General features: G+C 40.5%; 1 protein-coding gene across 1 annotated transcript in view; it reads right to left on the reverse strand.

Moving 5' to 3' along the window:
- Window positions 1–24,204, reverse strand: part of LOC135719047 (inactive N-acetylated-alpha-linked acidic dipeptidase-like protein 2) — a 316,217-nt gene that overhangs the window by 36,672 nt on the left and 255,341 nt on the right. Inside the window, exon 11 of the mRNA XM_065241553.1 lies at window positions 19,504–19,599. Within this exon, the coding sequence (XP_065097625.1) occupies window positions 19,504–19,599 (96 nt within the window). The remainder of the gene's footprint in view (window positions 1–19,503; window positions 19,600–24,204) is intronic.

Here is a 24,204-nt window from a genome sequence, read left to right on the forward strand (position 1 = left end):
ACATAGTCTGTTATATCCTAATCACACGTAAATAGACAGGACCTCTGTGCTCATTTTAATTTGGCCTCAAGCCTGCCCTTTACTCTAACTGCATTAAATATGTCATGAATTATTATGCGTTGTAGACTAATAATAATTTGAAGTAGTTTAATTTTAAATGTATTCTGTTTTTAAATATTTTATTATTATTGATTATTCAAGCACTGCGTACTTTGTACTATGTACTCTGCCAGAAAACAAATGGTTAAAAAATGGTCCAAAGCTATCACTGGGGCAGTACCCTTTAAATAGTTTCTAATATGTACCATTTAGGTACAAAAATATATATTGGTACCAATATGTACCTTTGAGGTCCTAATATACATCTCTCAGGTACTAATATGCACTCTTTGGTACCAATATGTACCTCTGATTTACTAATATGAAGTGAATTTTTTCCAGTTTTTTTCTGACAGTGTACATCTTTGTTTTATTTCAAAACGTGTAAGTATACTGAAAAATGTAAAGCCATGTTAACTTACTTACATTTTTATTGTTATTTCGATTTTGGTATTGGAAATAGTGAAGTATTTTACTGATGTTCATACTGACTATTTTGATATACTGTAGCATTATAAACATATAATAGAATAAAATAATATTAAAAACTATACTTAAAAAAAAAAATGTAAACACAGTTGAATATCCTGGCATTCAGTTATCAGCAATAAAACTCTAAAGTAATGTAAGTGCATACATCAATAGAAAGTGGTGGTGAAACAATGTTTTCAGAGAATTGAAACCTCTGTTAAATGCTATGATGGCTCAAGAAAAGGCAATGGGTTTAATGCCAGAGCTGTGATTCAACTCTCATTTCTCTCTCTTCTAAAATGTAAAATAAAAAGGATAAAATGCACTTTGAGGTTTTCTGAGAAACATACGTTCAAGTTGCTTCTTGGAACAGAAAGACAAGGCTGCAATCCTGCAGGACAGATGACAGCACTGGGTCACAGCCACAGGCAGGTTAATGCCTCTGAATGCTGACAGAGGTGAATAAAAGGCACCACAGGCTTTAAAAATGAGACCCTTACGCTAAAGGCCACTGAAAATGACAGCAGTGAAATCGTGGCTTGGCTCTATTGTATCTGTAAGAGCTCCAACACTATAATAATGCAGCTATTAAACTGAATTGACAAAAATAATATTGTTCACTATTATTCAATCTTAAGTATTTATATTAATATTTCTCCCTCAAAGTTTGAGATTTTGGTTTTGTACTACAAAACGGTCTTCTTTAGCAAACTCTCTCAGATATGACTTTCTTTGTTGTGTGAAACAAAAGACATGCTATCTTCTATATAAGGAAATTGGATAAGGATTTGGGACAGACAAAGTCAACATTCAGTGTTATTTTATTGTGAAAAAAATGACTTTTTGAAACTATCAACTTTGATTTGAAAACTAATGAAGGTTGTGACTGACATTAGGTTGAATAAATGATAACAACACCCCAAGAAAATTATTGGGTTTAACTATTTAATTTTTGTCTGTACAACATAAACAAAATACTACAATATATTTGTCGATATTTAGGCAACATGTTAAGTTCATGTATCTGTTTCTCTGAGAAGTAATGCTGTAGCCAGTTATTCTCTTTTGGAAAGAATCTTTGCTTTTGTTTTGGTCTGTATGATCCTGCCCACAGCCAATTTACCCAATAGTGTCAACAACTCGATTGCCAGTTATCATGGTTGCTTAAAGGGATAGTTCACCCAAAAATGAAAATAATGTCATTAATGACACCCTCATGTCGTTCCAAACTCGTAAGACCTCTGTTCATCTTTGGAAACACCGTTTAAGATGTTTTAGATTTAGTCCGAGAGCTTTCTTGACCCTTCATTGAAAATCTATGTACGGTATACTGTCCATGTCCAGAAAGGTAATAAAAATATCATCAAAGTGTTCCATGTGACATCAGTGGGTCAGTTAGAATGTATTGAAGCATTGAAAATACATTTTGGTGCAAAAAGAACAAAAATTACGATAAAATAACAAAAAAAAATTTCAGCATTGTCTTCTCTTCCAGGGGTGCGTTTCCCAAAAGCATCGTTAGCCAACGAACATCGTAAGTTCCATCGTTACTAACATCGTTCAACGTTTTGAACCATCGTTCAAACGAACATTCGCAAACTGCATCGCTAACTTGTGTCATTGGAACGACAGCCTTTGACCTGTCGTTAGAAGCATAGTTCCTTGTTATTATCATATGTAAACTTACATTTATCATGCTTTTGAACAAAATAAGCAAAAAACATGTAGTACAGTCTATATCCATCAATCAAAATATATTACAATTTTATTTTACGTCTTTAAATTTGTAAACAGAATGAAAGCGCTGCATTTGAAAACTGCGCATGTGCGCAGCCCTACGAGCTTTAAGACCCTGGGGAATCCCTGGGAGGAGTGACGTAAGAGGGAACTTGCGCGTGAATTAAATATCTTAAAAATAAACAAGAGATAACTAAATCACAAAATTAGTCTTCTGATGCAATATATGTTATTTACAGCAATAATCTGATATTAAATCGATTTACACAGATTAATTAGTACTTCACCTCCCACGTGACATCATCAACTATTTTGTTAAACCAACATCATTCAAACGACGAATGTGCGAAAAAGTTACTATGCTTTCGGGAAAAAGTCATGACAAGGTAGCTCCAACGATGCATCGTACTATGGTCATTCAGCAACGAGTTACGTCGTTGTTTGGGAAACGCACCCCAGGTCTGTTGTGAACCGCGTGCACAGTGATGCTGCTGACGTACGACGCTGCTGACGTGTTATCTGGTGCGCCCCAGTTTTTTTTGCGCCCGATCTTCATTTACTGTTATTAAATCTTCATATTCAATTACTGAAGGAGATGCCCGTAAGTTTGACATTTTTTTCACAAACATGTCTGAAGATAACACATCAGCAGCGTCGTACGTCAGCAGTGTCACCGTGCATGTGCATTCGCAACAGACAATGCTTAAACTATTTTTCCAAAGATGGATTTGCAACAAAATTATGGTGAGTCATTAATGACATTATTTTCATTTTTGGGTGAACTATCCCTTTAAATGGCACATAAATGTGACCTCCAGTGGACAGATTGAGTTATACAAACCCACATGAGTGGGTTTGTTATTGGCAGATAACGTAAAACATTGCAAACATAAAAATGAGCAGATAAACATATGCTTCCCATTTTCAGTTGCGCTCCTGTACAGTATGTGCCTGGAAATACGAGTGGGGGCAGGGATTATTTTCCATATTTTCAATATTTAGACTGCGATACCAAGTTTAACTGCTGTTCTTTAAAGAACATACAACAAATTATTAGACCAACAAAACCAAAAGATAAAGCTACATGCCTGCAGTCTCCCAAGCAAAAAGCTTAGATCAATAGACATAAATATCGCAACAAGGTCAAAACTTTAATCATAAAATTTAATTGATTTCATCGTAAAAATATTATAAACTTAAATGGACCATTATCAAAAACACAGATGTAGGAACAATTAGTAAAGTGTATGGCGGCACACTAAGGCATATGGCTCTTAAACAACATATAATGCTCTTAATAATAATTTTCATAAAGTGAAACCCCAACCCCCTCGGTTATATGGATTTCTAAGCTCCTTTTTAAATCATTATATTTATAATGTATGAGATAGCATGCAAAGTACACAGTTGGAGCAGGGGCCTCAGCAGGCTAGAAAAGATAAACATGATAACCGTGACACCAAAAACAATAACTCCGATTTATGTAAGGTTACAAATGCACCGATTAAGTGACTTGGCGTGTTATGATGTGTTAATTTTTAATTACTGATGTTTTCAGAAACTGTGCATACCTCACAGCTGTGTAGACATTAAGAAAACACTTTCCCTACGGAGTACACAAATAGTCTATACTCATGACTGCATCTTAGATTTGCATTTGTTTCCTAACACTTTCACATTACATGCCATTTCCTTCATTATAGATGCACATCAAATACTTTTAATTGGTTTTTGTGGGACTTCAAAACAAAAACACTGCAGGGTCCATCTCAGAAATCACTAACAGAAAAGTAAAAACAGGACAGCAGGAAACATATCTGTAAAAGAGATTGCTTGGTTTAAAGAGTTTCCGTGCTCAGAAATTATTCATAAAGGACGAACAACATATTGTTAATCCTGAAATAAATACGAGATGCAGTGCCATGTGGTTTCATTCAAAATGAAAAAGTTAAAAATGACATTTAAAACAGAAATACTCGAACTGAAGGTCAAATGAGGTTTCCTAAGTATATTCTTGTAAACAGAGCTGAATCCGAACTTGCCTGTCAACAGCAATGAAATTATTATGCTAACAAATGTTGAGGTCCCTCTGGCCAGGACTGTACACCAACACTGCCTGCTATTGTTTGAATTGTTACTTTCTCCTAATGATGAAATGTCACTTTTCATTTTTCCTTCCAGTTTGGAAAATTTACTATAGACAGCAAATTATTATTAATAGAGGAAAATGTTCCAGTTATTTGCCACATTAGGTTTGTAGTTTCTCAAAGAAATCATGAAAACTATAAGAGAAGGGTGACTGTTATAACACCATCAGTTTAGACTTTGGCTACAGATGAGATGTTGCCAGAATGTTTAAGACCCTCCCAAGGTGACAGTGGAAGTTAATACGGAAGGAAATTAAATTTTTTCATAATAATTTTGATTTGCGGTTCTGTTGCGCAATTTGATTTACAACAAAATAGTTCAAGGTAGTATAACAAATAATAACAGGTTTTTAGGGTATTAGATACTGTGTTTTATATATGAAGAGGTCAGATGTCGCTAAACGCCAGAGATGGGACCAAGTCACAAATGTGCAAGTCTCAAGTAAGTCTCAAGTCTGAACCTTCAAGTCTCAAGTAAGTCCCAAGTTTTTTTTCTTGGGCAAGTCAAGTCGAGTCACAGGCTATGTCAAGTCAAGTCAAGTTAAGTCCTGTAGTAGGTTAAGTCAAGTCCAAGTCAAGTCACCTTATTATTGTAATTTTACCTGCAAAATCTGATCTTAATAAAGTGACCTGATATACAGTAAGTAACTATCAGTAAATTACAATAATTTGGATTTGCATTGTAAATTCTCATGTTCAGTAAAATACATCTTGGAATCAAACAAAATTGTAACTTCATAAATTATTTATTTTTCACTTCTGCCAACCGTGTTTGAAATTTTCCACATTGAGTCCATAAAACAAATAACAGCTTAACATCCATCAGACCCCTCTCTGAACACCTCCCTCTCTCTCAAACACAGTTTACTTACAACATTAAACTTTGTTACATTTCTCCCCTCGCTGTCTCTCTCTCTCTCATACATGTGCCCAGAAAAAACGAGCGCGTCGCACCTCTTCCGTTCGCGCGCATAAATTTGAAATAACAAACTTGAGCGCGCAAAAGACGCGACATGTGAACCGCCCCTAACATTGTAAAATCAAGTAATTTTTCTCTGTGTGTGTGTTCAGTTGGCAAACTTGAAAAAGAAGTATTCAAAAATAAAAATAAGTATTTTAAAAAATAAATCAAAATTATTTTGCCCACATTTGTCCCCAACACAGTGTGATGAGGGCTACATTAGCTATTATTACATTAGCTAACTACCAACTAAACAGATATTAACAAATTGACAAGCACTTACTGGGCATAATGGCTCTTTAAATGACGACCAAAATTAGAGGTTGCTGTCTGGCTGCCTGTGATTTTAATGTTGCATGTCTTGCAACGCAATGTTCGTCTTTTGCCATCTTGTTGAAGCCAAAAGCGATGACCCTCCGTACCCCTCCGGCTGAAATGTTAATATCTGATCTAAGTGGGCGTGGTGTGCGTAAGGTACGAGAGGGCATGGCAAATGATAGTGTCGTGATTCAGTCATGACAACGCCATTCTCAGCCTGCGCTCCAGCTGGGTCGACTTTATTTTTTAAAATAATTTATATATTTTATATTTAAACTGAAAACATGATGTGATTAACACTCAAGTCATTCAAGTCATCGTGTCTCAAGTCAAGTGAAGTCCCGAGTCTTTAACTTCCAAGTCCGAGTCAAGTCTCAAGTATTTTATTTTTTGTCAAGTCACAAGTCACAAAAATAGTGACTCGAGTCGACTCGAGTCCAAGTCACCAAGTCACAAGTCCCCATGTCTGCTAAACGCCACCTCTGTCAAAAATAAGATGATGATATTGACCAAATGTTTTGACATGTTCATTAAATACTTTCACTTTAAATCCACTTAATCCCGGTTTTAGTCCATTCAGAAATACAACTTTAGTGGCCGAATCTGTTAAACGCCACGTTGATTTTTCAGCAAAATGCACCGAAAAAATACTGAATGAACGAGTGCGCGTGCATCGAGTTGCAATAGTTTTGTAGGAGTTTATTTACTTATTTTATTTAAGTTTATTTGTATAGGGACATATACAATAAACATAGATGCACTGAAAAGACAGTCATCCTATGCATGCATCATAATGCTTGTAGCTTAAGCTAATTTGCAACACTTTTCCCTAGAAAGGCTTTTTAAACTATAATAATAACACGACAATCAAGAATAATTTAAAGGTAAAAGATTCATATCAGGACATACTTAAAGAAGATCATTATGGCTGCGTTTACATTTTGCATTAACATGCGATCTCGGTGATCCGTTCACGCAGATCCGATCATCCGTATATCAGGACACGGCGCGTTTACATTTGTCACATAAATGTGGCTTCTGTATCTGCATGTGTGATCGGATCCCGTGCGGGGAGACGCGCGCTGGGTGGATAGCTGTCAATCAAAATGGGTACAGCTGTCTTTAGCCACATGATTTAGGGTTTTCGCGCTAACCGCAATCCCGTATTGTACAGTGCTACTGAACAGCAGAGAATAACTAGCAACCCCAACAACCGTGATGTCCACATTTTAAGCGTTATATTTTTTTGCTTTAAAAGCCTTATCTTTAAAAGCCTTATAGCGTCCGCACCGCGGATGAATGTCCTGTTTAACTTTACCTGAACTTGACTTCCACCCGCATGCTTTAAATCAACAACAAAATCCGTGTGAAACATCACCGACTCCACTGTTTTATTCTGCCCTTATAACGGGCTTTTGCCTCTGCCTAAACTTATATGTATATTTATATTTTAACCATAAACTGTTGTTAGTTATGTTTCCTGGTAATTTTAATATGATTTAATTAAAAGAGCTAACAATTTCCTAAATTTCCTGTTCATAGTGCGTAAGAAGTAATGTAATTTACAAACACATATAAGTAACCTTGCATAAAACCAACACTGAATAAATGTATTTGGCTAATGTTATTATGGTTTGTACGTGTTTTAAAGTAACTTAAAATGTGTTAAATGAGAAAGAAACAGCCGATTGACCAGAAACAAGCGCAACATTCACGTTGATATGTCGCCATGGACACTCAAACATTATAACGATCCTGAATTCTGCTATTAAATCTCTCTATGAATAGGAACATATAACATATGCCTGAATAACTTAAATACAGTCAGCAGTGTTAAAATGCTTTTGAATATCGATTTATTAAGATACTTTTAAGCGTAGCTTTCATTGCTCCACAAATATGAATGTATGCGTCTCTCACCTGCGCTCCATGACCTAACGTCCTTTATTTTTGACAGTTGTCAGTGAGAGGAGATGATAGTGGGCGGGGTTTTTTGTGACGTTGACCTGTAAATGCAGATACGATGGCTGGATTGCGTTTACATTACACTGAGATCCGATCACAAAGCGTCCTCGACTACCTCTGCATCAGGACACACAGATCGGATAACATTCCGATCACAGACGCGTTTACACTTGTCTTTTCAATGTGTATGTGGACAACATCCGGATACAGGTCGCATGTTAATGCCAAGTGTAAACGCAGCCTAATATAAATACTAAAAAGGACAGGGCCCGGTTGCATAAAGCACCTTAAGTTTTTCCCTTAAGTATGACACTTAAGGGGTAAATTACCCTTAACTACTGTAAGAGAATAATTAAAGTGTTTTGCATATAATCCCTTAAATGGTTTTCTTAGGTAAAGGTAATCGTAAAGTGTTTCATGACAGCGACCCCGGTTTGTTGTTATAAAATACTACTGTTGCCATGGAGATGCAACAGAAAAAACTTAAGGGTTTTTCTGCAACACCCTTAATTTTAAGGGAAACATAAGGGTGAACTTAAGGGAAAATTACACTTAAGGTGCTTTATGCAACCGGGCCCAGGACCTAAGACGGTTCCCTGAGGGATTCCCATTTTATTTTTTTAGAGGATGACCTAATATTGTTAAAAACTAACTACACTGTAAAAAATTACAGTATTACTGGGTATTACTGGCATTTAGCTGCCAGTAACTTACTGTAGATTTTACATTTATGTTATTTACTGGCAACAGTTTGTTCAAAGTGTCAGGACTCTGCCTTGAAGTCTTATTATATTTGTATTTTGTCATGGTGGCAGAGTTCTGGCAGTCCCTGGCCTTGTGTGGAGGTTCATGCCTTGTTTTTGTGTTTGGCATGTGCCTCCGGTGTCTTGTCCTGTGACCCCGCCCCCTCGTTCTCCTGCTTATTAGTAATCATTGGTTTTCTCCCATCACCTTTTCCCGCTCGTTATCTTGTTTGCTTTCTTCTATTTAATGTCAGTGTATCTTTAGTTCTGTGCAGGATCATTGTGTTGTGTTGAGTTCTCGTGTTGCATGTAAGGGATAATGTAGAGGCAGCCGGTAGTTATGTAAGGGATAATGTAGAGGCAGCCGGTAGTTATCGGGAAATAAGCCCCGACAGTGTGATCAGGACCCGACGCGAAGCGGAGGGTCTTGTATCACACTGAAGGGGCTTATTTCCCGATAACTACCGGCTGACTCTACATTATCCCGCTTATTACACGGCTACTTGTCACATAAGAAAAAAAACTGGACATGAATATGAATTTGAAACATTTTATTGGCATATTTGTTTTAAATTAACATTTTTATCCTTCCGCGAAACTTTGCACAGATGCATAAAATGATCGTAATACCTTATTAAGATCCTCTGCTTCATACTTGTCTGTCTCCATTTTTTCTCTTTTAGCCAGTCTTTGAGAAGTTTTAATGCCCATTCTGTATTTTTTTGTGTGTTGGCTTCGTAGCTGTCATGCTCTATTTTGTCAAGTTCAGTCTCAGTAAGCTCTCTGTGTCTTGTCGTGGTTGTCGAGTGTTTGTCACAAGATGGCGCCAAACAGACAGTAATCTTTATTGATCTTTATTGGCGCGGAGCGATCTTACTCGTAAAGTAGTACCGGCTATGCGTTATTATTTTGGAGCGGTTATTATTCGAAAAGAACGAACCTGCAAATGTCTCAACTGACCAATCAGAATCAAGCATTCCAGAGAGCCGTGTAATAAAGTAGTTTAATTTTTAAAATATGACAACAACTTGGTTTCTCAGACTTTTAAGTAGCAGTAAATCGGTTTCGTGTCTGGCTTTGAAAAACTTTTTTAAAGCAAAATCTCTCAGTTTCATAAATTGACGTAGGGTGTGATTTATCCAAGAAAGTTGTATTTTTCTTTGTGATTATTTACTGCATTTAGTGAATAATCTACAATACGACCAATATAACCCATAAGTGCATCCCAACACTCATTTGCTTGATCATATTGTAAAACTTCATTCCAAATTTTTGCCATTAATTCCTTCTCAAATTCGCACTGGTCCTCACGAGGAATCTCAAACTTAACTGATCTATTGTGATTAATAGAATACCTTACTAAACGAGTTTTTGAAAGTTTTCTCTAACAATAAATATCAAGCTAAATTATAAATTTTTGTAAATCGATCCGGTTTGTTTGTAAATATCAATTCTATCAATGTTTGAGTAGATTTTTTTTACAGTGCTTATCTGACAAATTTATGTTTCAATCTCTGAAAACCAATACTTTGCAGTTACGCTTAAAACTCTTAAATAATTATTCTAAGTTATCATAAAATGTGACCGCACAGCCTGAAAGGGGGATAATACAGTACTACAACATTAAATTCCATACGTGGGAAAAGAGACACCTTTATACACAAACATTCGAATGAAACATTGTCAGCTAATGAGATTTCTGCCTTGACTGAAGTGCAACTAAAGAGCTAAATACCAATGAAATGACTAAAGTGACATGTATAAAAATAAGGCATTTTAATTGCTGCCTATTAACCTTTTCATTGCATTAATGTGAAAAAACACACTCTAAACTTAAGTAATATCTCATTTACAAAGAAACAAGTCAGTTTAGTTATAAAAGTTATTTATATAAAGCAATTTGAGAGAAATTTCTAAGGGAGCAAAACACTAAAACATAAACAGTAAGCCTGTGACCTAGTTAGTCATTAGTTAGTTATTAAATTTTTATGTAATCATTGACAACAACTCTGACTACATCAAAAGCATCCATAAGCCAATGTTTGGAAGTCAGAAGATGAGGACTACATGGGGGCAGTCAAGACAATATTATGCTCTGAAATGAGCAAATTTGTCCTAAAAAAAAGTGCTCGGCTGACTCCCAGATGTCATGTTTCCTCGTTTTTAAGTTTTCAACCTTAAAGCCAAAATGGCCTCGAACGTACAGAATTCAGTTTAATCACTAGCAGTGATGGATGAGGCATGAATCTTCACCACGCTTGAGATGAACCAGTGAACGTGAACCAGATTCCCGGACAGCCTTCGCTCTGTGGACAAATTACACGTCCTTGGTACAATGTGTGTCGAACGACACTCGTGTCAGCTCTCGTACAATGAGACGCCAATTGTGTTAGCCAGGTGATAAAGAAGAATTGCTGGGAGAGCTCCATCTAAACACTGACTTAAACCCAGGAGTGTCTGGGAAAATTACTCCTTGACGTCTCGTCATGTTATGTATTAGGCCCCAATAAATTCCTCCTGATATGCTGCCAGCACTGACGTAGAGCAGGTGAAAGAAACCCATCACACACCTCAGTTATATAAAGTGTTATATAAAGGAAATATAAAGTGGAAATATCTATGGTTTGCTAATTCTTTAGCTTAAAAAATTTAGATTTTTATGATTGTCTGAACTACTGTAAAACCACAGAGAGAATTTTATTTCTTGGCTTGGGGGGATGAGAAGCGCTGACAGAAGCAACATCTATCGAGGGGCAAAAATGACTTTTACTACACTTTACAATAACGGCTACATTGAAAAATTATTTCACTGTCTAAGTTAACTATAGATGCAATAGTTCGGCTATGCATAACCAACTTCTAGCAAAAATAAAACTTTAAATTGTTTACATGTCGTTTTTGCGTAAACAACTTGTGAAATATATGATATTCCACCATGTAAGCGAAGTCAACATTGATTAAAAAGTGTTCGGTTTCATTTATTTATTTACTTTATTTTAATTTACTGTTAAATATTCACCAACAGCACAGATTTTGCCTTGTTTTAGCCTAGATGGCTGTGTTTGGACAGCTATTAGACGTCTATTAAATGCAAATTTGCTTGCTGGGTTATTTCTTACTGGCCATTAAAGAAACAATATGTTCCATCATTTGTATTAAAATTGCTTAAATACTGTAGCTTTGTATTAAATATTTAAACCATGCATGTTGTTTTGTTTAAAGCTAACAAGCAAAATGTAACTTTGATGAATGTTTGCACCCTCGGCATATACAATGCTGCACACAGAGTTTTCAATGCACATATAGGTGACATGCACTTACACAATGGAAAGAAAATATAAAAAAAACAACACTAATTGAGAAGTGAAAAGTTATTCTGTGTACACATACAGTATAGGTAGATTACTGTTATTAATATAGTGTCACGTTTAAATGATGATAAAAATGAAAAATCCAAGGAAGAAATCTGTGTTCATAACCGAATGTTTAACACGTACTGTACACCTCATTTGCAGGTTAACACTTTCTTTGAATGCACTGAGGAGGGCAAAAGCACATCCAAGTGTGAAATTCACCCTGTGTTCAAACTACTTTTAGACAAAAAAAACTTTAAAATGTGCTCGGTTGTATGTTAACAGCATTAAAAAATACAACAAGTATAACGTATTTCACAGTCAGTGTGAAACTGAAAGTAAATTCATTTTGACAAAGCGATGATGATTTATTATTAAACAACCTGAAGATGATGTGAAAATAATTAGTTCCATACTCTGTCATACACAAATCTTTTGCCATTGTTTAGAAGTTGCTCATTTAAACGTAAATGTTTAACTAAAAAGGAAAAGTTATAATTATAATAATGTCAGTTCTGTCATCATTTACACCTTTATGTCAATTCAAAAGCTATTTGTCCTAAAAAACACAACTGCGGATGTTTGGCAGCATGCTACTTCATGGTGCTTTTAATACTTTTTTTGAGTGCCTCAGTACCCATTAGAAAAAAAACCCACTTTATATAAATGTTTTGAGGCGAACTCTCTTTAAAATTGAATCAATTACTCTCCCTACATAATTTATTTTATAAAACACTGTTGATATATGTATTCTAGAGGCTTAGACCTTTCCAACAATATATAGTTTGTTGTGATATACATCAAATTTATATGGAAAATATTGACGTAAACGTAGGTGTCCCGTGAGCGGGACAGCGCCACTTAAGGAGTGTTAAACATTCAGTTGGACTATCACTGTGTCCCAGTTTGCAAATTATTTATCCTAAATAGTATCTGAAATTAGAATTAGTGTGTCCCTTATCGTGCTATGTTATAATGAGTATCCCTAAAATACCCGATGGTTCACTATTTCTGGTTAAATTTCAAAGTGCGGATCGATGCAGACCTTAATGGATAATATTACTTACAACTGGATAAAGCATTTATACCGCAATTAACACATTGAACAGAAGCGACTTAAGGTGCATTTAAGATTTTATACATATTATCAATATATGTGTTTACTAGGATTCGAACACATACCATTTGTTCTGCTAACAACTTGGTCTACCAACTGAGCTACATACAGGTAATGACATTAAATATGCTCATTTTCCAGCTCCCCTAGAGTTAAACATTTGATTCTTACCACTTTGGAATCCATTCAGCTGATCTCTGGATCTTGTGCTAGCACTTTTAACATAGCTTAGCACAATCCATTGAATCTGATTAGACCATTAGCAATGCGCAAAAAATAACCAAAGTGTTTCGATATTTTCCCTATTTAAAACTTGACCCTTCTGTAATTACATCGTGTACTAAAACAGACAGAAAATTAAAAGTTGCTATTTTCTAGGCAGATATGGCTAAGAACTATACTCTCATTCTGGTGTAATAATCAAGGACTTTGCTGATGTAACACGGCTGCAGCAGGCGTAGTGATATTACGCACTGCCTGAAAATAGCCCCTTGGTTACTTTCAATAGCAGGGAACTATTTTCGGGCAGTATGACTATCACTACGCCTGCTGCAGCCGTGTTACATCAGCAAAGTCCTTGATTATAACACCAGAATGAGAGTATAGTTCCTAGCCATATCTGCCTAGAAAATCACAACTTTTAATTATCCGTCGGTCTTAGTACACGGTGGAACTACAGAAGAGTCAAATTTTAAATAAGAAAAATATTGAAACTCTTTGGTTATTTTTTAGCGCGATGCTAATGGTCTAATCAGATTCTATGGATTATGCTAAGCTGAATGGATTCCAAAATGGTAAAAATCAAATGTTTAACTCAAGGGGAGCTGGAAAATGAGCATATTTTCAAAAAGTGGAGTGTCCCTTTAATAAGAAAAACAACAGATCATCTCACCTTTTCTTCGTCTCAATGGACAAACAGTTACCTTGACACAGTGTTTGCAGCTTTAAGGCGGCAGCTTCATCGAGGCCTAATACAAAGAGCTGGTGTGTTATCCTTTGAGATTAAACCACCTGAGTGAGCTTTGACAAGTTATGTGCTGGAGAAGCTCTTTAAAGCATTATCTAGATAGTCTTCCTAAAAGCAATTCATCAAGTTCATCAAGTTTATAGAGAGAGAGAGAGAGAGAGAGAGAGAGAGAGAGAGAGAGAGAGACAGACAGACAGATGAACATCTATTTCTTTGTATTCTTTACTACTGATGTTAAATCTCACGAACACTTGGTAACTGCATTTTTATTCCGATTTTTTCTTTGTCCATCTATTGTTTTGCATTTTAATTGAAGCTCACTTCAAAATCTTTTACGAGTCTATTTCTATGCGATACGTCAAAGGCTGTAATTTCTGGGAAATTAGAGCTATCTTATCGGTTCAGACTTCATTTTAGGAAAATGGGAGCTTTCTCAAGCAATTCTTCTGCAATCCTTTATCCTCCAAATTGTGAATTCATATTAATACAACTGCTTTGAGCAGATGGTCCATTTAAGCAATTAAAAGACTAAAACATTAAGAACTCAAATGAGGGTGAATTTCAACAATGGACAGCCAGTGCTTTTGAGTAATCACATTAGCTCTGATGGAGACGGAACAATAATATCCGAACATCATTCCGAAATCAAATCTGCAATGGCCTGACACTCATTTATGTGAAAGCTCTCCGGACAGGAATCTTTTAATGAAGAAGCGAGTGTATATAAGGAAAGCAAATAGAGATGCTTCTCAGGTAGACGTTCCCAACGGAGTCCATCAGAAGATTCCAGCCCCTTCCAGTGCCATGTAAGCAGAGCTGGCAGAATCTTCCGTTCACGCTTCTTCTCCCGCCCGGCTAGCGTCACTCAGGCTGTCAGAGAACAATACAGACCTTTCACTCTTCCCCGCCACCACTGTTTCCATCTGACACATAACAATGGCTGTCCTGGGACATTCAATCACCACCGGCAGCTGCTCTCAACCTCACAGTCTCTCGAGCTGGCAGATCCCGATCTCTCAGGCTTCCAACTTCACCGCAGTTTCTGGCTGGCTGAGTCCCAGGGCAAGCGATGCATGGCAGGTTAATTTTGAAAGAACTTGGGGTGCGATAACTCTATCTCTCCGGTAAGTTCTGAGAGTTGAAAGCTGCCTAAAAAGACTCTTTCCACCTGCCAACGCTCCACTGGTTGCAATACTTGAAGGTATGTTCTAACACCAAACTTCCCTTGAGACACAATCGCGGGTGACATCATGCATTGCACACATATGAGCCTATCAATTACAGTATGACCCGGTGTCCTATTCTGAGATGGAAGCTTAAATCTTTCTCCATATCTTCTTTAGTCAGTCTAATTTCACTGAATCATCCGATCATGACAGTTTCTCATTACACTAAACGCTGATTTAGACTCTGATGGTGCCATTTGCATAGAGGTCACCGACTGTCAAGTTTAGTTGCAACAGTTATTAAAAATAAATGACCAGTTGCTTGGTTTGTTAAACAAATGTATATATTAAGTTGCCCTTGCACACTACAGTATGCAATCTCAAATAAGCAGTAGTGCTGTTATATTATCAGCAGGGCTGTGATTCACACTGCAGGTAATCATAGCTGTGCTGATATTCACCAGTACATAACTGCGATGTGATATTGCTTTCACAGTAGTTAATACTGAGCTAATAGTTTCTGTGAAATCCAAGATAAGGTTTCATGATCTAATTATGAGATTAGATGCTTAATTTCAATCACTGATTCCATTTTGACTTCAATCTTTGACATGACCTTACTCGGTCAATATTAAAGATTTCACCTGAACTGATATAGGATTATAATAAAAAAGCATCAACCTTAAGAAAATCCAAAACTAATTTCTCACTAGAAATGCAATTAAAAGGTGTAAAAAGTGACAATATAACTTTCTTTACACTAAATTAGTGCTCCAGCTGCTTTCTTTGCCGCCATTTTATTTTTTCGAACTCGACCAGGCTCCACCAATCACATTCTCCGTGCACACCCACGCACGGAATTGTGGGACAGGACAATAACGCTATCTCAGGAGACAGGAAGTAAACCTAACATTGGATTCGGATGTGCCTTCATGCCTCGGAATAAGGGCGTACTCACATTATCCAAACCAAACCATGCCCCAGCGCGATTGTCACGCCTCCCTACTCCCCCAGGTAAACACACTCACACTGTACTTTTATCGATCCGAGTCCGGGCGTGCTTTCGTCATTAAGATGCGATTGTTTTGAAAAAAAAAGCAGGAAGTAAAGCTCTCTCTTAACACTGAAACCCACCGTAATGATCAGTCTGTGTTTTTTATTCGGAGTCGTTTGGTGCGCGATTACAGACATCCCTCTCACATGTACTCATATTGCTTAGTTGATCCGTCACGTGTGCAGCTCGGACATTCACGTAACCCCGCTGCTCGCATAAAAAGGTTTTTACGAAGGCAGATGAAGGTGAGTGGTCGCGCAACTGACGTCTTCACCTTTTGAATCGCGCTCAGGCGCGATTGCGCTCACACCACAGCCTTCCGCGCCTGAGCCCAAGTGAACCGCGCTCCGGCCCACCTCTGCAACCCAGCCACGGCGCGATTAACCAATCCGCGCCCGGGCGCGGAACAGAGCGATCACACTAGTCCAACAAACCAGGCTTTGGGGGTCAAACGTGCCCGAGCGCGGTTTGGTTTGGATAGTGTGAGTGCGCCCTTAGAGCTTTCGGACACAGCCCTTGTGTCTTTTAGTGGTTAGCTGCTGTTTATACGTAGTAGAGCAATAATATTTTATAATATAGTATAAAACTGAAAAGCAGACCAATTATCCTGTAGGGAATAAGTGACTTTAGATGTAGATTTAAAAGCTAAGCATGGGAAACAGAGGCTTCAGAGTTGGTATGCCGCATACAACCCCGTGAGGGTGATGAAGTGTGCTTGTACCTGCGGCTCAAATGATCGATGCCAGCATCCTGTGCCAGGCTGAGTGGAACCAACTCACCTCGCACTGCTCGGCCCCTCTGTCCCCCCGTCAACCCACCCCAGCTGTGGTTGTAAAGGTGGGGTGAAAAATGAGCAGGGAGCGTTACAAGCCACGGTGACAGAACTCCCAAAGCACCTCAGCCCGCAGAAAAAGAGAGTTCGGCTCGGGCCTGAGATCCTCCGGGACCCGCAGGTGTAAGGAAGCCTGATGTTCACCGTAGCTAGACAGCAATGAGACTCAACTCTCCCACCCCCATCAATTCACGTCTGCCTCCGCCGATTTAAGCTGGCATCGAGGGGCTACTTGATTTTAGTTTCCCTAAGAAATCTAGATCACCAAGTTAACAACATCCACAGATGTTATTTTGGTCGGATGCTAAAGCGTACCGGAGCGGCAGCCTGCCGGTGACTACAGGTCATGTGATGTAGAAGAAATCCTCAGGAGGCATTAACATACATTAATATTGACTTTTATGGTCATAAAGTGCACACAGGCAGAAAATGGCAACCCTTACAGCATCATTACAGGGCCAGTGTGACTATAAACTTAGAAAGTAGGACATATTTACACAAGGCGACCCCTAGAGGTTACCGCAGGCGTGAAAAGTGGGTACTGAACATTGGGAGAATAAATCAAATTTTACGCTCCACAACATACACGACAAAGTTATGAATTACGAATGGTTCACAATCATGCATGAGGCACTTTTGTATTTATCAACGAACACTTGACTGCGTCAGCAAATCACGGCCTGTGGTTACACAATACTTCATTAAAGACACATAAGTGTAGGCGCACACATTGTGAGTAAATTATCAAAATCATGTCGACTTGAAAAATTATGCCACTTATTGATGAAGCACTAATTTTAAAGCACCAAACGTATGGGAGACCGGAGGCAACCCACATTTTCTTCATAACTGACAGACTTACAAATCTACCAACCATCTTTGGTAAACGAAGCATAAGCAGTGGTACCATTATTAGACTTATAATGAAACAAACTGGGTCATGACATCGAATTTAATACATTATAATTAGCATATTCATTATACGGTAATTAAGATAATTTACTGTATGAAGTCAGACAGATACAATATCAGTATGGAAGTATTTGGCACCGACATGCCTGGAAAAAAAGGTTGCCACGAATGTTTGCATGTCGAGACCATGCATGTCGCAAATTTGAGCGCCCTTGCCATGCATTTACATTTGAAATAATGTAATTGTGCCTGCAAAACATGCAAAATACGAATACTAATATTAACTAATATAAATGTACATTACACATCTATCAGTTTTGTAGCTTCCAGCTGTAATTCATATTTAGTTTTAACAGACATCAAATAATTTTAATATTTCTTTTAATACATTTTGGCATTGTCATTTTGCATTGTAAGTGTCAACGTTCATAATAACCCTTTCTGACAGCATATCCCATTCTGTCATCTCAATGGATTCAGGTCAATTCATGGTGGGAAAATACCCACTCCAGTGTGCGTGTTTGAACGTTCTTACAGCCCGAGATCTTACCCTCTATGTCTTGATTTATTATTCATGAAACTTTTCCAACCTTTTTGCCCATTGTGCTGAAAAATATGATATTTTGACACATGCAATTCTGCTCGGTGAATTCAAAACCACACTCAAGATTTGCCTCCTCAGCTTCTGCAGACTGTGGCTGTATCTAAAGTCTCTTGCATATAATGTTTGAGGAGACTGAACAATAAGGGGACAATTTGTAAGCATCTCATCTGCTGTATCGTTCGCTGTTGTTCCACGTGACTTTTTTGTCATTGCCAATCTGTCTTCAAGGGTCCTGAATATTTCATGGTGCAGAACAATATCTACTTGACTGTGATGAGGAACTTTAATGACCATCGTATTTCTTGTTGCAGTTAGGAGAGAAAAAGTAGTTTATTAAAGCTGCATCCTGTTTCATCTTTATTTCATAGCACTTATGCGGGGTTTGCGGTCTGAGCATGCCTGCTGCTCCTTAAAAGGCAACTGGTGTGAGAACATGCTGGCCGATGTCAGGTTCTGGCCAAGCAATCATTGTCGGTGGATTGCACATAGTGAGCCCTACTGTACATGTTTTGGATGACATTTCATTATTTTGACCAAAACTCTGCTGTACGTAAAACTGCATGCACATTATGACATAACTTAAATTATGTTAACTGTAAACTGAAATTGATATGGGAATTGATGGGACATGAGCCACTCCAACAAATATCCCATCTTTGCTCTACCAAAATCTGAACAGCAATCTCAGGTTGAAAAAAATTCTCATAAAACATGAGAACAGAATGCCTTAAATTACTCAATACCAACAATTTAGACATTTTAAAATAAGAAGAAAATAGAGGACTAAAAGAAGACTGAAAAGTTCAGCCATTACTGGCAAAACACTCAGCATTAATGAAGCCATTACTGTGAATATGAAGTTATTCACTTTCTTTCCTGCTTTGTGTACTGTAGTGCAATTAATTGTAAAAGGTGATTAAGAAAGCTACAGTATTCTTCCTTTTTTTTGATCAATTTACAGACATAAAAGATTCTGACAAACCAAGACCATCTGACAAACCAACAAACAAACAAAAAAATCCCCAATGCTGGACTGGATGGAAAGTTAGACTTTTACCTTGGCAACAGTCTCATGGAGTGTGAAAGCTGGATCCAAGGTCTCTCTTAATGAAGACTCGGGAGGGTAAAAGGCCTCAGAGAGAAAGTAACCTCCCTAGGGTCAAAAAAGAATACAAAATTAAACACACACCAAAACAATAGTTTCCAAAACTGGTGCAAATAATTCATTATTTAAAGGAAAAAACAAACAAAAATTGTCAAAATTTTACTATGTTCTTACCTCAATTTAGATGAATTAAAGCAACACCAAAGAGATTTTTTTACCTTAAAATAACAGTTCCAAAAAAGTTTCAGTGGTTCATCCACTCAAAACAGGGTGAATGGCACTTTCACATTCGCTTTGCAGCCCTCTATCAGCCAAAACCGCACTAAAAAAGTTTCCAACCGTAGGGTAGTGGTCCTGTAGTTCGAGTGAAAACGTCTCGGTTACGGATGTAACCCTCATTCCCTGAAGGAGGGAACGGAGACTTCACGTCGTGACCGACGAATTGGGAACTCGCTTAGAGAGACCAATCTGCTTCGAATACTACTAAAACGCCAATGAACTTGGCATTGAGATATTTGCATAATGCTGGCGCCGCCCCGCCAGGTGCGTATATAAGCAGCAGGTGCAAATAAGGAAATTAGCTTCTTTTTCGCTGAGAAAGCCGGAAAGTGTGACCGGCCGTAACAGCAGGTGGCAGCACCTGTGGCGACGGGACGTGACGTCTCCGTTCCCTCCTTCAGGGAACGAGGGTTACATCCGTAACCGAGACGTTCCCTTTCAGTCGGTCACTACGACGTCACGTCGTGACCGACGAATTGGGAATCCCTATCAAAACGCCACTAGGGGCTGACCTCTTCCAGTGACTGCGTAAAAGCCCTCCGGTTCCACTTAAGGAGGAGGAGGTAGGTTTTAAGGCAGAAGGCCGGGCACTAGATGTTCCTTTAACCCCACAGAAGTGCCAGCGACTGGGAAGCGCCCTACCTGAGCGGGATAGGAACGCTGCGGAAGCCACCACCCGTCTTAAGGGTTAATGGTGGGCGAAGTCAACCGTAGTTGAGGAATAAAGACAGCCGTGGCTGTGTAAGCAAAGCAGTGCTCTGCTAAGGGAAACGTGGGCTGGTAGGATTAACCCCACGGAAAAATACTCACAAAGGAACCCGGTGGGACACAATGTGGAGCCCGAGCCAGACACGTAGGTTCGCGAGGATACAGCTAGTGAAAGGCTGACAGCCAATGCTCCGCAACAAAGGCTGCCAGGGCAGCGGAGGAAGAACAATTCAAACCATTACGCATTTTTGTTCTGAAGGCCTTCCATACTGACACAGTTATGAAGCATCAGTTGGAGGCTGCAAGCCGACCTGTGAGACTGCTCTCCGTGCTCCCCCTGGTGAGGAAAGAACACGAGAGGATACAGGCTCAATACGAACACTGTAAAATCTAATGAACGTATTAGGTGTCGCCCAACCAGCAGCTCTACAGATGTCTGTTAGCGAGGAACCACGAGCTAGAGCCCAAGATGAGGCAACGCTCCGTGTGGAGTGCGCTCTCAAATTAAAGGGGCAAGGAATACCCTGAAGATTATAAGCCAGGGCGATAGTATCAACTATCCAATGAGACATCCTCTGCTTAGTGACAGCTTTCCCTTTCTGCTGGCCACCATAACAAACAAAGAGCTGGTCTGAGGTCCTGAGGCTTTGCGTGCGATCCACGTAGAGTCGCAGTGCGCGTACGGGGCACAACAAAGCCATGGTTGGGTCTGCGTCCTCCGGAGGCAGCGCTTGCAAGCTCACCACTTGATCTCTGAAAGGAGTAGTGGGAACTTTGGGCACGTAGCCTGGTCTGGGCCTCAATGTTACGCTTAAGGCAGCAGGACCAAACTGAAGGCACGAGTCGTCAACAGAGAATGCATGTAAATCCCCTACTCTCTTCACTGAGGCCAATGCTAGCAGGGTCAGAGCTTTCATTGATAAAAGCTTCAGACTCACAGACTGCAAAGGCTCGAACGGGGGGGCCTGAAGGGCTTTCAGCACCATGGACAGGTCCCAGGGAGGAATAGAAGGAGGGCGCGAGGGGTTTAGCCTACGAGCGCCTCTTAGAAATCTAACAACCAAATCATGCTGGCCAACTGTTCTGCCGTTAATAAGTGAGTGATGAGCAGAAATAGCAGCGATATCAACTTTAATGGTGGAGGGTGACAGCCTACCGTCTAACCTATGTTGAAGATATAAAAGCACGGTGTTAATAGGGCATTCTCTGGGGTCCTCGCGTTGCGAAGAGCACCAGGTGACGAAAAGGTTCCATTTAAACGCGTAAGCCCGTCTCGTAGACGGAGCTCGTGCCGCGTTGATTGTGTTAGATACCGCTTGCGGTAAATCACCTAAACCTTGCGCGCGCTCAACGACCACACATGGAGATCCCACAGGTCGGGGCGCGGGTGCCATAATGTGCCCCCTCCTTGAGAAAGAAGGTCCTTCCTCAGGGGAATCCGCCAGGGAGGGGCTGTCGCGAGGAGCATTAACTCTGGAAACCAATTCTTGCTCGTCCAATATGGGGCGATCAGTAAAAGGCTCTCCTCGTCCTGCCTGACCTTGCACAGTGTCTGTGCGATTAAGCTCACTGGGGGGAATGCGTATTTGCGCATCCCCCGAGGCCAGCTGTGTGCCAATGCGTCCACGCCGAGGCTGCCCTCGGTTAGTGAATAAAATAGGCGACAGTGGGTATCGTCCGGCGACGCAAAGAGATCTATCTGCGCACGACCGAACTTCTTCCAAATTAGCTGGACCGTCTGGGGGTGGAGTCGCCATTCGCCGGGGCGCGCAGCTCGAGAAAGCGCGTCCGCTGCTGTATTGAGCGAGCCCGGAATGTGAATGGCACGAAGGGACCTCAGATGCTTCTGACTCCAAAGGAGGAGATGACGAGCGAGATGCGACAGGTGACGGGAGCGCAAACCGCCTTGACGGTTGATATACGCAACGGTCGCAGTGTTGTCGGTGCGTACTAGTACATCCTTCCCTCGCAGCTCCGTAGCGAAGCGTACAAGTCCCAGATATACTGCCCACAACTCTCGGCAATTGATATGCCAGTGCAACTGGGGTGCTGTCCACACCCCTGAAGCCGTAAGCTCGTCGTACGTGGCACCCCAGCCCGTGTCGGACGCATCTGTGTGTACAACAGCATGCTGAGCGATCTGTCTCATGGACACACCGGACCTGAGAAACGCGGGGTCCGACCACGGGGGGAATGTTAGGCGACACGCAGGTGTAATGGTTACACGATGGATGCCGGCGCGCCACGCTCTCCTCGGGACTCGATCGTGAAGCCAACGCTGAAGCGGTCTCATATGGAGCAGTCCGAGCGGTGTCACGGCCGCTGCTGCAGCCATATGCCCCAGGAGCTTTTGAAATTGTTTCAGCGGGACCGCATTCTTCCCTCGGAATGAACCGAGGCAAGTCAGAATTGACTGGACGCGCTCTTCTGTCAAACGCGCCGATAAATCGATCGAGTCCAGTTCCATCCCGAGAAAAGAGATCCTCTGCGTGGGGCAGAGTTTGCTCTTTTCCCAGTTGACCCGAAGACCCAAACGGGCGAGATGCCGAAGCGTTAAATCTCTGTGCTCGCACAGCGTCCGTCGAGAATGCGCTATTATAAGCCAATCGTCGAGGTAAGCCAATATGCGAACGCCGCTCTCTCTGAGGGGTTTTAACGCCGCCTCCACTACTTTCGTGAACACACGGGGAGAGAGGGATAGCCCGAACGGTAAAACTTTGTACTGGTATGCCCGTCCCTCGAATGCAAACCGGAGAAACGGTCTGTGACGAGGGAGAATGGACTCATGGAAGTACGCGTCTTTCAGGTCTATTGCCGCAAACCAATCTTGGGGGCGAATTGAATTGAATATTTGCTTCGGTGTTATCATCCTGAAGGACCTCTTCTGCAGAGATTTGTTCAGAACGCGCAAATCCAAGATCGGTCGCAACCCACCGCCTTTTTTGGGTACTATAAAATACGGGCTGTAGAAGCCCGATCTCATCTCGGTTGGAGGGACCGGCTCGATCGCGTCCTTCGCCAGCAGGACTTCGACCTCTGCACGCAGTACGTGTGCATCGGACGCTTTCACCGTGGTGAAACGAATGCCCGAGAATTTGGGTGTGTGCCGGATGAATTGAATTTCGTAACCGAGGCGAACAGTGCGTAAAACCCAACGAGACGGGCTGGGAAGCTGAAGCCACGCCCCCAGGGACCGTACGAGGGGAATTAACGGCACTGTCGGGGTACCCGCGGTGGGGCGGCTGAGCGGGACAGGTGGTACTGCCGGTACGTCTGCTGGGACAGCATAAGTATTTACAGTATGTGTGTGTGTGACACTGACCTGAGCCCGCTGAGGGTGACGGTCGTCTGGTCTCCTCAGCGGAGAGCACAGACTCCGAGGAGGGTGCTGGTGGTCCCGTCTCCTCAGCGGAGAGCTGGAACTCCTCAGAACACCCGCTGGCGATAGAGGAGAGGGAGGAAGAGCATGTGAATGCCCGCTCACATCTCTCTCGATCCTCTGAAGACCTGGAGAAGGAATAGGAATGCACTCTTTTTGTGGTTTTGTGGGTGCCGGCTGAGAAGCCGGCGGAACAGAAACAAAAGGAAACCAAAGATTCTCCACCCGGCCCTCTACCGGTGGAGGGAGCGATGCCATCACCGTCTCCCGTAGAGTGATCCCATCCA

The sequence above is a fragment of the Paramisgurnus dabryanus genome, chromosome 14 (assembly GCF_030506205.2).
Source record: "Paramisgurnus dabryanus chromosome 14, PD_genome_1.1, whole genome shotgun sequence".
NCBI classification, from domain to species: domain Eukaryota; kingdom Metazoa; phylum Chordata; class Actinopteri; order Cypriniformes; family Cobitidae; genus Paramisgurnus; species Paramisgurnus dabryanus.